This window comes from Pristiophorus japonicus, chromosome 15 (genome assembly GCF_044704955.1).
Source record: "Pristiophorus japonicus isolate sPriJap1 chromosome 15, sPriJap1.hap1, whole genome shotgun sequence".
Lineage (NCBI taxonomy): Eukaryota > Metazoa > Chordata > Chondrichthyes > Pristiophoridae > Pristiophorus > Pristiophorus japonicus.
Genome location: NC_091991.1, coordinates 29,872,801 through 29,886,673, shown reverse-complemented (window position 1 = coordinate 29,886,673; position 13,873 = coordinate 29,872,801). Strand labels below are relative to the sequence as shown.

At 44.1% G+C, this 13,873-nt stretch overlaps 1 protein-coding gene across 6 annotated transcripts in view; it reads left to right on the top strand.

The window, feature by feature from the left end:
• The window catches only part of LOC139281436 (chemokine-like protein TAFA-2), a 378,326-nt gene extending 364,823 nt beyond the window's left edge, over nt 1-13,503 (top strand). For 4 of the 6 annotated variants that reach the window (XR_011596873.1, XR_011596874.1, XR_011596875.1 and 1 more), the window contains one exon: nt 10,380-10,450. Coding sequence is in view for 1 of the 6 variants with exons in the window: in XM_070901600.1 (XP_070757701.1) it covers nt 12,094-12,105 (12 nt within the window). In the remaining 5 variants the exon portion in view is untranslated. Of the gene's footprint in view, nt 1-10,379; nt 10,454-12,093 lie in introns of those variants that run through there. The other 2 variants (XR_011596876.1, XM_070901600.1) reach the window with 2 other exon arrangements.
• Nucleotides 13,504-13,873: the final 370 nt, after the last annotated feature.

Below are 13,873 nucleotides of genomic sequence, written 5' to 3'. Positions count from 1 at the left end.
AAGCATTTTTTATGCAACGAGTGGTTGGGATAGGGCAGTGGATGCAGACTCAATAGTAGTCTTCAAAAGGGAATTGGATAAATACCCATAGTAGTCCTCATTGAAGCAAAACAAAAATAACTGAACTCATCATAGGAACAGGCCCAGGCCATTCAGCCCCTCAGGCCTGCTCCACCATTCAATTAGATCATGGCTGATCTGCACCTCAACTCTATTTACCCGCCTTAGCTTCATATCCGTCTTTCGGCTAAGATGTTAAACCGAGGTCCTGTCTGCTCTCTCAGGGTAAAAGATCCCATGGCACTATGTCGAAGCAGAGCAGGGGAGTTATCCCCGGTGTTCTGGCCAATATTTATCCCTCAATCAACAGAACAAAAGCAGATTATCTGGTCATTATCACATTGCTGTTTGTGAGAATTTGCTGTGTTCAAATTGGTTGCCGCGTTTCCCACATTACAACAGTGACTATGCTCCAAAAGTACTTCATTGGCTGTAAAGCACTTTGAGACATCTGGTGGTCGTGAAAGGTACTATATAAATGCAAGTCTTTCAAGTCTTTCTTTATATCCCACGATAGCCTTTCTCAACAAAAATCTATCGATCTCAGTCCTGATAGCTTCAATTGTCCCAGCATCCACAGCCTTTTTGAAGAGGTAAATTCACATTTCCTCTATCCTTTTACCTTTCACTAAAACAGTATTATAGATTCATGGTATACCAAACAATAATCAGCAGAGAACTGTGAAATGCACTTGTTATTCCGCAGTTCCCATTGAATTTCTTCCTCCTCGTTGAAATATAATTGAATAGCAATAATAAATACCTGGTCATTCACACAACTATAACTGAGGAGAGGCAGCATGATTGGAGGACAGGACACATAATTACAGCCCACTGTACTCCTGCATATCCATTATTGTTGAAGTCTTGCGCGCGCTTTAAAAGCCGAGATAAATTAGTCAGGGTAACATTATAAAAGTAAATGTTCTTCAGTTGATCATACGGAAGAGTGGGCACACATGGTTGATCAGGCTATCGCAATCAGCAGCTTTTATGTAACAACATTGATGAAATATGATGATCATACTAAATCAGAATGTACAAATAGGCCTCATCGTAAGCAGCCTGCATACGTTTCTAGACAGAACAGAGGAACAGACTGCGATAGTGTTTCCACTGCACTCCTGGCAAAGGAGCACTGGCAGAGCAAGAGCAGCATCGAGGGATTTCCCGGCCATTATGTTTTACATGCATTGTTGAAGTATGAATATTAGCTTTTACATTTTCGAACAAACGACTCTTGAGTTTAATGATGTAATCATAAGGACACCGCGGTCGTTATTAGAGATCATACTAGCCATTTGATGCAGGAATACTCACCCTGTGTTGGTAAACACACAAAGGCCTGAATTATCCCCTGGGTTGGTGCTAAGGATATTTTGCCCTCATGAAAACAGATTTTAAATCGCTCCACCACTAGCGGTCATGCCTTCAGCTGCCTCTGCCTTAAGCTCTGGAATTCCCTCCCTAAGCCTCTCTACCTCATTCTCCTCCTTTAAGACGCTCCTTAAAATCTACCTCTTTGAGCAGGTTTTTGGTCACCTGTCCTGTTATCTCCTTACGTGGCTCGGTGTCAATTTATTTTTGATAATGCTCCTGTGAAGCACTTTGGGACATTTTACTACCTATAACTGCAAGTTGTTCTTGTTGCTGACTAGAACTCTAAAAGTAACTCGGCATGGGAAGTGCTTGATGAATGCAAGGCTCCTTTTCCATTACTGGCTTGAGCCCCTGTTTACACCTGTTCTGAATGTGGTGTTCTGCTATTTTCATGCTGGGGCAAAATAAAATTGGAACGCCGCTGACAGGGAATTTAACAAAGGACATCTGGTGCAGAAGCGAAGAGCAGATGGGAATGTTAAATGGGTGATTCCACAATCTGGTATTCCTCGCTCGGAGTGGCACTCACAAATCACAGGCTGCGAAATGCATCCCCTGTGCACGCTGCTACAGCTGGGAACGCTGGATCATGCACTCACCCCTCTCCCCACCCCCAGTATGCTCTGGGAACTCTTCACCAAATCTGACAAAATGGTGGCCACCATCCCCTATATTACAGTGACTGCACTTCAAAGTAATTCATTGTCTGTGAAGTACTTTGAGAATTCTGAGAGGTGTGACAAAGACACTTTCTTAGAAAGTAAATTAAAAATGGCAGGGCGGGGAATGGTAAAGAACAGTTTTTGGGTTCAGCAGCCTTAAGCTTGGTTTCCCTACATTCTATTTAGCACTGGCTCATGCCCCATTCTGCACTGCCTCACCTAACTGGTATCTTGTACACTACAGGGAGCTGGATACAGGCAACCACTGACCACTATACAAGTCATCTTGTCCTGTACACTGTCTCATCATTGTACAAAAAATGTACACCTTACACACATGCGTGAAGTGATGAAGCTATGTGGCATTTTGAAATATGTTAATCAATATTTTGGCACTCAAGCCTTTGTCACCGACCGTTGAGTTCTTTTTTGAACTCTTCTTGCCCATGCACAGACTTTACGTGCATGTATAAGAATCAGAAAATGAATTAATATACGGCATGGAAATATGTACACTTGAATAATGCCAGTGATATAAAAGAGAGTCTAATACACTCAGAGACACATCTACGCAAATTGCAGAACTGAAGAATTGGCATTCCAAATCGATCTTCACTGTGTTGGCTTTCTAATGACTTGCTTTTCCATTTTTGTGCAAACTTTTTGCTTCTCTTCACTTTTCCTGACATTTTCTCCTTTATTCTGCAAGCTCATTGTTGCTGGGGTATGGCTCCACTGTTGTCTGCAATCTTCCAATTATTTTCCAATTGGCCATTGTTCATGTGGGATATAAAACGTGAATCGTCAGCATGGATTTCAAAAGGGAAATTCTTGCTTGACCAACCTCATTGAATTTTTTGAAGAGGTAACAGAGAGAGTTGACAATGGTAATGCAATAGGTGTAATTTATCTATATTTTCAAAAGCCCTTCGATAAGGTGCCCCATAATCGATTGATGAATATGGTCAGAGAATGCGGAGTCAGGGGACAAGTAGCAGAATGGATAGCTAGCTGGCTTCAAGACAGAAAGTAGAGAGGAGGGGTAAAAGGTAGCTATTCACAGTGGCAGAAGGTGGGTAGTGGAAGTTGCACAAGGATCAGTGCTGGGACCACTGTTGTTCATCATTTTTATTAACGATTTAGTCTTTGCAATCAAAAACACAATTTCTAAATTTGTGGAAGACACCAAATTGGGGATGACAGTCAATATTGAGGATAACTGCAAAAAATTACAGGAGGATATTAATAAACTTGCAGAATGGGCAATTAATTGGCAAAGGAAGTTCAACACAGATAAATATGAGGTATTACATTTTGGTAGAAAGAATAGGGAGGCCACTTATAACTTGGAGGGTGCAAGTCTAGGTGGGGTAGAGGAACAAAGGGATCTCGGAGTACAAATACATAAATCACTAAAAGTTGCGACATAGATTAGCAAGGCCATAAAAAAGCAAACCAAGCACTAGGATTTATTTCTAGAGGCAGAGAATTGAAAAGTAGTGAAGTTATGCTAAACCTGTATTGAACCTTGGTTAGACCACACTTAGAGTAGTGCACACAGTTCTATTATCATCATCATAGGCAGTCCCTCGAAATCAAGGAAGACTTGCTTCCACTCTAAAAATGAGTTCTTAAGTGACTGAACAGTCCAATATGGGAATTACAGACTCTGTCACAGGTGGGACAGATAGTCGTTGAGGGAAGGGGTGGGTGGGACTGGTTTGCCGCTCGCTCCTTCCGCTGCCTGCGCTTGTTTTCTGCATGCACTCGGCGACGAGACTCGAGGTGCTCAGCGCCCTCCTGGATGCTATGCCTCCACTTAGGGCGGTCTTTGGCCAGGGACTCCCAGGTGTCGGTGGAGATGTTCCATTTTATCAACGAGGCTTTGAGGGTGTCCTTGAAACGTTTCAAGTTCTATTATAAAAAGGCTATTGAGGCACTGGAGAGGGTGCAGAGAAGATTTACAAGGATGATACCAGAAATGCGAGGGTATACATATCAGTAAAGGATGAACTGGCTGAGTCTCTTCTCTCTTGAAAAAAGAAGGCTGTGGGGTGACGTAACAGAGGTCTTTAAAATTATGGATGGTTTTGATAGAACGGATACAGAGAGAATGTTTCCACTTGTGGGGAAGAGTATAACTAGAGACTATCAATATAAGATAACCAAGAAATCCAATAGGGAATTCAGAAGAAGCTTCTTTACCCAAAGAATGGTGAGAATGTGGAACTCGCTGCCACAGTGAGTGGTTAAAGCGGTTAAAGTGGTTAAAGTATAGATGCATTTAAGGGGAGGCTAGACAAGCATATGAGGGAGAAGGGAATAGATTTAGATGAGGAAAGACGGGAGGAGGCTCGAGTGGAGCATAAACGCCGGCATGGACTGGTTGGGCCGAATGGCCTGTTTCTGTGTCATATATCCTATGTACGCCTATGTAGAACATCAGCAGCTATTAGATCGGGGATGTTGGAGTGGGGGGAGGGGGAGGGTTAGCACAGATGTTTAGATAGTGATCAGCTACAGAAACCCTTAGGTCAGTTATTTTTCCTCTCTAACGCAGAGGGCACCGAAGACCAGGTGTTGCACCCTAAGCAGCTCCCGGTCAGATTCTCTGACGAAGCTGCTTGATAACCCTGCCCGTGGGGATGTCAGCTGCCAAGAAGATTCACCATATTTATTTTCTTGTCAAAAAGATAAAAACCTGTCTTCTAACAGTGTAGTGCAAATAAATTATTGACCAGAAGTCGGGCTATAACCTCACTTGCACTTTGTTCTCTGCGCTGTCTGCCTTTCAAAACACCATGTAAAATCAATAATCTATATGACAGTTCAGATAAATGACATCAATGGTCATGTAACTGAAGACAAGCTAGTGTGTTGGTTGTAGGCCATCAAGCCCCTTTGACTAAGATAAAACTGCGTTTGTGTTTTGCGGTTCTTTTAATCTTTCATTATAGCTTTGCAAATAAAAAAAAATCTCCTAATCGGGCGAAGTGTTTAATTCTATCCTCCAGAATTCTATTTACTATAAAACTAATAACACCATGCTCTGCTGTTGGGATGCCTCCCTTCCCATTTATAGGAGGGCTTAGTCATTCAAATGGATTTAATTCAGCTTTCCACAAGTCTTGTTCCCAGATGGCAGCTCATCAGGCTGTTATACAAACTTGGAATGATCCTTTATAGCCGCTAAATGCAGGCATAATAACTAACGTTTTATCTGCTACATAATCCTCATTCAGCCTTGTGCCCAACAGAGTAAGTTTCGGAAGCTGATTAGGTAATAATGCACGAGTTGAATGGAATAAATGGCCTGAGTGCAAGATATCAATGCCATATGTGCTCCATGGGTTGGTGCGCGTACAGTCCAATTGGGCAGCACCCTTTTCTTACAACAGGCGCTGCTAGTGCACTTATAAGGTTTTAACTCCTATTTTAATTTCTCACCTTTAACAAAACAAAAATCAACTTTTTAGATTTATTTGGGTTTATCAAGGTGATGGACGTCAGTGCCGGGCTCAAAACATTCCCACCCCCCAAGTGAAGGAATGAAGCATTTGCAGGCCAAGTGTAACATGGTTCTGCATAATGCACACCCACCACCCTACCTCCTAACAAAACTTTAACTCGGCCTTAACTCCAACCTCAGAACAGAAATCCAGTCACACTAATGCAGCATTTCTTTCGCTGTGCCATCCATCTTAGTTGGCCCTCTTGAGTGAGACCAACAATTATAGTGCACCACCAAAATTCTGCAGCCCATGTCCTAACTCACACCAAGTCCTGTTCACCCATCACCCCTGTGCTTGCTGGCCTATATTGACTCCTGGCCTAGCGATGCCTCAATTTTAAGATCCTCATCCTTGTTACTAAATCCCTCCATGGCCCCTCCGTATCTCTGTAACTTCCCCCGACAAGCCTTCAAGATTATCTTTGGATATCTTTAACAGCTATACTGCAACGTAATAACATTCGGCAGTTTTCAGAATCTGCTACAAATTGCTGAGCAAAGGAACAATTATTAGATTTCATTGCTCCTCCAATTCTGGTCTCTTGTGTATCCCTGATTTTAATCACTCCACTATTGGTTACTGTGTCTTCAGCTGCCTCGACCCTAAGTTCTGGAATTTCCTCCCTAGACCTCTCCACCTCTCCACCTCTCTCTCTTCCTTTAAGATGCTCCTTAAAACCTATCCCATCTGTCCTAATATCGCCTTATGTGCCTTGATAATGCTCCTGTGAAACACCTTGTTGGTGTAATTGATGCCAAATTTAGCCAGCTTTAGGCTATGGAACCATGACCCAGTACGACTGGGTTGAGCCTAAACATGCTTTTTGTAGCACCCTCCTAGAGAGGGACTTCTATTTCTTACCTTAATGCATTTTTAGGTAGCTCAATGGTGGGGTAATGGGATTTACATGCTGTGGAATGGAACACACACAGAATTGAGCTCAATCTACACGGCCTCCTCTAATTGCACCAGTATGACAGTTCGAAGAGAGACGGCACTTTGAACTGCATCATTCTAAGCTGGATATGAACCTGGACCTCAGATGTGAAAAACAACATGTAATATGATTCTTTGATTCAAATTCTACGAGACCATGCAATCCCCAGCTTGATTTATTTTTTTCTAGGTAGCTTGCACCGAATATCACTTTCAAACCAAGAGTGTGGGTTTGAGCGCTGCTCCCAGATCTATGCTGCCTGTGATTCAGTCGATCGAGATCCCGACAAGTGTCTGGGAGCAACTGGTTTGAATTGCTACTCATTGTCCTTTTTCACTGTACTAAAGGTCCTTATCCCATTTTCCCCTTTGGCCACTGTGCTCTGTTGGCTTCAGGTGAAACCAGGAACTTGATAGTCTTGGGATTCGGGGAAGGAACCCAATCGGCTGACTTTCTGCTCCATGGCCGTGTGTCACCACACGAACTGCCTCTATTGGCAGAACAATAGCTGTGACATCTATTGGCCGATGATGGCACTTCGTGAAGAAAAAACAGACCATTGCTCTTAACACAAGCCTTTTACTTATATTTTAGAATTGTTACCTTTTGAAGAGCTTATTTGCTCTTTGTGGTGTCATTCTCTTCCCATCAATCAGTGACAACATTTCTATTCTATCCTGAAAGGTGGACATACTTGTACCAGCCATGACTTCTTTCAGTCATGTGATTTAGTTCTTGGGTTGTGATTGGCTGTGTGTAGCCACTTTATATTATCAGCAAAGAACCCCTTATCGTATCAAATATTTACAGACCTATACCGTAATTGTTAATTATTGGTATAATAATCAATATCAAAGATTACTTTTTGGATATCTTTAACAGCTATATGGCAACATAATAACGTTAGACAGTTTTCAGAGTCTGCTACAAATTGCTGAGCAAAGGAACAAATATTAGTTTTTCAAATCATTGCAACTTAAACTGCTGGTGCAGTTCTCAGTGAGCCTAAAGCCTCAGCACAAACTGTCCCAGATTTCATTTATGGCATCAAAGCTGCTTTGACTCAGAGACAAGAGATTTTAGGGCTGAAATTGATCTTAGCTGGCATCATAGAGCAGTCGATAGCGACTCGGCAGCCCGTTTCACACCCGACCCGAGTCTCTTTTGCCCTTTGAGATCAGTGGGAATGGTAATCGGGCTGTGTGATCCGTTACCGTCGGTGTTGTGCCACCTCCCAAGGCACATTTCGCCCCCTTTGCTCTTTCGTTTCTGGCACCAGGTTTTGGGGCCGAAATTGCCCACCGCTCAAAATAGAGCTCACCTACCGATTTTAAAGTGTTCCGTCCGGCCCGATGTATGGGGTGGACAATCTGGCGATTTTCAGCACTTTGCTTCTTGTTTCAGGTTGGAACGATGTTGGTGTCATCAGCGGGGGGGTGGGGGGGGGGTCGGAGGGGCGGAAGTGGGGGGGGGCGGGTCAAAGCGGCTGTCACTCCGAGTCATCAGCGCTGATGCATCACAACATCCCTCCCCTTCAGTTAAAGGGGAGGCGCCACTGCGAACTCTGTAGCCACTTCAGTGGCCAACACTGGGTGCGCCGCCCAGCCACAAGAAGGGTCCCACCCGGAAAAGCTGTCAGTGGCACCGACCGGCAGCCGATCCGCTCTGGTGGGGCAAGTTCCCGCGGGGCAATTTCCCACACCGGGTCGATGGGGCGGCAACATGGCCAGAGCGAAGACGTTCTCCGCCGGGAAAATCCACGAGGGCAATTTTCAAAATGGCGGCCCCACCGCGCCAAGCGAGCGGTGAGTGCTTACCAACCTGTGGCCGCCACTTCCAGGCAGCCACGGCTCTTATTAAAAGGGGCAATTTCGGCCCCTTTAAGTTTAACCGAGGCTCCAGTCCACTGTTGATGCCTATGATATATTGCTCAGAATCCTAGAAACTGCTGTTGGCTTTATGAGCAGATGAATGCTCAGTGAGTCTGGAGTCTGGCCAGACCGGATAAGGACGGCAGATTTCCTTCCCTAAAGGACATTAGTGAACCAGGTGCGTTTTTACGACAATCCAGTAGTTTCATGATTTAATGATACTAGTTTTTTTCTTTCGGATGAGGCCCCATTTGTCCTCTCAGGTGGACGTAAAAGATCCCATGACATTATTTCAAAGAAGAGCAAGGGAGTTCTCCCCGGTGTCCTGGCCAATATTTATCCCTCAATCAACATAACAAAAAACAGATTATCTCGTCATTTTCATATCGCTGTTTGTGGGAGCTTGCTGTGCGCAAATTGGCCACCGCGTTTCCCATATTACAACAGTGGCTACACTCCAAAAGTACCTCATTGGCTGTAAAGCACTTTGAGACGTCCAGTGGCCATGAAAGGCGCTATATAAATGCAAGTCTTTCTTTAAATTCCAGATTTATTTAATTAACTGAATTTAAATTCCCCAGCTGCCGTGGTGGGATCTGATCTTCTGTCTGTGGATTATTAGTCCAGGTCTCGGGATTACTAGTCCAGTAGCATAACCACTATGCCACTGTACCCCACTACTGGGTGCACACACCACACACTGCCAGTAACGCACATCCACTTACTGAAAGCAGCCAGTGATTGGCGTGGAGAGATCATTAGCAGCCTTCTGTCACCAGATCATGATGTCACACTGCATGCAGTCGGCTGAAATCACGTGGAGATCGTGCGGCGAGTTTACTGTGGAGAATGGCTTCCTGAAGCAGTCTTCTAAAGCCGGCTCCCAGTCCTGCTGCGTTTGAAAGTAACCTGGTTTTGTTAGATTAAAAAGGGGGAAAACAAAATAAAGATTGTGAATATTGGAATCCTGAAATCAAAGACAGATCATTGCGTCAGTCCGCCAGTATTTGAAAAGAGGAAAGATGAGTTAATGTGTCGGGACGGGACCCTTCATCACACATACTGGGCATGTTCTGATTATACTGCAGGGTGGTTTCAACAGCAGCGTGTTGCTGTTTGTGGGATGGCTGGTGAGCATCTGTGCAGGCAAAACCGAGGTGGGATTTGGGCTGGTCCAGTGTGTAGGCGGCCTGGCATCTCGCCTCTCTTGGCTCCAAGTAGCCACGTTGACGTTGGAATCTGAGGCGGCCCTGCAGTTGGAGACCAGGCCTGAGCTACACCGAGACCGCGTGGTGTGTGCCTCGCCCGCGGAGCCACGAGTAGCACAGATTGTACGCGGGAGGTACTTGCCGCCAGTAGGGTTACCAACCCTTCCAGGAATGCCCCAGAGTCTCCAGGACACCTGCTACGAGCAACCTGGGGGGAAATGTCGCAGGGGCAATTCAAAGAGAATTGTGTTTTTTTTTCTTTGAACACTTTTTTAAAATCTAGTTATACAACTTTTGGACGTGGAAGACAAAAAAGGGCTGTTTTGACTGACAGTAAAGAATCACCCAGTCGGGTAATGAAGAGCCTGTTTGCTTTCCAATTGACCGTGGGAAGGCGGTGGGTCTTGTGGATGGACGACCAATGGTGACAGAGTGGGGCGGGCGGGGTGGTTGGAGGTAGGAGGTCATGTGATGACACCTCCAGGAATACGTCCAACCAGAGTTGGTGACCCCAACCACTGGTGTGGGGGAGGGGTCACTGCTGCCATCGGTGGGTAAAAACCCTGATATAAATGGGGTAGCAGACTCATTATTGGGTTTTGTTGTTTGTCACCAGAATGCAGAATAAGTATTAACGCAAATTTTTTAATCAGTAGTTAAAAAAAGTTGTTTAAAAAGAAATACAATCTCCTAATTAAAAGCAAGAAGCTGTCCTGTGCTGACATTTATAGTTTCCCTATGTATTTTAGCCAGCAGTGTGACATCCTCATCTGGTGATAAAGTCAGCTGTCGATCTCTCCAAAGCAGTAAATGGCTGTCCTCAGTAAGTGGAAAATATTCACTTTAATACTTCCTTCATGTACAGGTAAAATAATTTGCAAGCGTTGAAGCCAGGGACAAAATATTGGAAGAATGTTTGCTGTACTGAAGGAGCACCATGCTCCAGCTGTTACTAATGATGGACTGCCAACCCACAGGCCATGGGCTTAAAACCCACCGTGGCGAGTTCTGAAATTGAATTCGATAAAGCTAGTCGTTTTGTGGCCTGATACCAGAATAAAAATGATCATGGAGGCTGACAAATTGCTGAACAAAAAACACAACTGGTTCGCTAATGTCCTTTCGCAGAAGGGGATGCAACCACTCTGACCTGGTCCGGCCTACACATGACTCCAGTCGCACATTAAGCGGTTGTCGTTTAATGCCCTGTGAAGTGCCCACTTGTAAAAAAAAAATTACTATGATAAAGAAGGTCCGCCCCCCCCCCACCCCCCCCGGCCCTTCAAGTTTAGGCAACAGCGTCCTATTTCTGCTTATTATATTTCTTATTCACTGGTTTTTCCTGTTTGAATGTATTGGGCCTGCAGTTTTGGAAAAGTATTGCTCTTTCCACTTTAGCCTAATTGGTGACCATTCCAAAATTGGATAAAAATGCAACATATATTATCAGCAGCTAATTGATAGGGATATATAATTGAACTTTATATGCTGTCCCCAAGACTCTATTGTGGCCCACAGGGTTATCATCTGATCTATGACCACAGTTTGGACATCCCCATCTAAAGAGACTAAACTAAGAGCTATCAATGAGATGCAGCTAATGTTACCTCCGTGCACGCATCCACTCTTTACTGTAGGTCCCTTTACATCCTGATAATGGCCAGCTGGCCTTTCTCCCCCAGTCTGTCAGAATTATGCACTGGAGACTGAAAACAACACAGCCGCCCCACAATCAGTCTCCATGGAGACTAAATACATAGCCACCATTATTAAGGAGTCGGCTTGCTCCTGTATACACTACCTTAAGCATTCACTCCCTCCAACACCGGCGCACGTGGCTGCAGTGTGTACCATCTTCAAGATGCACTGCAGCAACTCGCCAAGGCTTCTTTGGCAGCATCTCCTAAACCTGCGACCTCTACCACGTAGAAGGACAAGGGCAGTAGGCGTATGGGAACACCATGACCTGCAAGTTCCCCTCTAAGTTAAACACCATCCTGATTTGGAAGTCTATCGCCGTTCCTTCATCGTCACTGGGACAAAATCCTGGAACTCCCTCCCTAACAGCACTGTGGGAGTATCTTCACCACACGGACTGCAGCAGTTCAAGAAGGTGGCTCACCACCACCTTCTTGAGGGCAATTAGGGATGGGCAGTAAATGCCGGCCTTGCCAGCGATGCCCACATCGCGGAATGAATAAAAAACACACTACAAAAATGGTTAAAAACAGGGCCCAACAGACGAGCTTTGCAACTATAATTAGTGAATAAAATCGAACCCAAGTTCATTTGCCGATAGTGTGTGTTTACTGATAGAACTTACCGATACAGCTACCTTCCCTTTTCAAATATATACTTTTTTTTTCGATTTTAGCTGTAAAACTGTCTCGGGGTTCTACAGGTTTTTGATTGAATGGTTCCTCAAGAGGACTCTGACTTTCTGTTTATGTTTGTTCTTCACAGGTGACACGATAGCTGACGGGAAAGGACAGTCTGCTTTTCGCAGATACCTTAGCTCGAACGTTGGGTCCTTTCCTTCATCCATCGCCTGCTTCAGGACCCCGGACAAAATGGCTGCTCCAATCCGGGACACTTTCACTTGAGCTCCGGCAAGACGAAACGCAGAGCGCGCAACGCTGTGAGAACAAAAATCAAAGAGTTTAAGAAGGCGCTCGGGTTCTGGAATCTTGACAATACATGGATTTTTCCCAGTCTGCCATTTTGTTAATAAGGATGTATATAGGAGGAGGACTCACTGACCCGTACCCATTGAGCTTTGCGGCTGAGCCCCAAAATGTTACTCACGACAAGAGGAACGCCAACCGTCTCTCTCTCGGTGACGTTGCTGTGTCCGCCACAGTCTTCGGCGCATCTGAACAGATGGTTCATATTTTTGTATAAGAGCAAGAGAGGGGCTTTCACGGACCGGCGAGGCGAAATGCAGATGTCCTAAAGTTCCTGACTACCAGACTGTGCGCTCTTGGCACTTACAGCGATCTCTCTCGCAGCCCCGACCCTCTGGCTAGCTGCAGGTCGAGGCGTTCACATCGACATTCGAAATTTCAAAACGTGGAGAGGCTTTAGGTTTTCACAGTTTGAACTTTTCTTTTGTTATAGAAATGAATACATTATGGTAAATGTGTATAAACAGCTATTGACAGTAAACGCTTATCTGTAGACATAAATCACACGAAACAGGCATTGCAGGAACCTCTGATGCAACTGTACTGCCAGCGTTCTTTGGCAATTGAACAAGTACAGTTCCAAACTATTTGAATAACTTCCGTGCACTGAAATGTGCACACTATCACAATACCTAAAATAGCATCTTTTTATTTGGTTTAAATTGTTCTATGGGGAAACAAGTCTGAAAGTGTTAGAACCTTTTTACATTATCGAAATAATATTAATAACCCACAACATGCTTATTGTAACATCAGTTCTGCTTGTATGCAAGTTACTTAGCAGTTACGTTCATCACTGTAGCCTCATCTTTATTTGGAATATTTGGCGTTTATGATTTGATGTGACAAAACCCTTACAGATATTATTTAACGATAAAGATTTCTGTGAGCTCCGCGAAGCAACAAGGGATTCAGTACCCAAACGGGAGAAGATGTGGAGCAGATGTTTAACTCAGTGACACTGTAAAATGTAGCACAGTTTCTGAAACCTTTTTTTTGTTTTGTTTCTGGACTTGTGTAAATCTTTGTTTTTAATGTAAACGGTAAATAAAATTCAAGTAGCAAAGATGTAGATAATTTTGATCATGCGTAACAATTTACCTCTCAAAAAAAGATGTGGCACCAAAATTGTTATTTTTTTTTTAAATTACACTTGCATTTGAGTTGTTTTTAATTGTCCGCTCTAGCTTTCTCTGACTAGAGACTTGTAACCATGCAGATTAACATCCTTTTGAAATTATAGACCTCTTCTCTACATTAAATAGTCCCCTTGTAGATAGGCTGGTGTTTATTAGTGTTGTATATTTACATCGGGATGTGCAAGAGTCATCACCAGATAGTTATCGAATTGTGGGTTCAAATGACTTAATAAAAGGATTATGTGGTGCAGAAGGTTTACTCCTTCGGATAAGATGTTAAACCGAGGCCCCGTCTGCCCTCTCAGGTGGATGTAAAAGATCCCATGGACTATTTCGAAGAAGAGCAGGGGAGTTATCCCCGGTGTCCTGGCCAATATTTATCCCTCGATCAACATAACAAAAAAAAGATTGCCTGGTCAT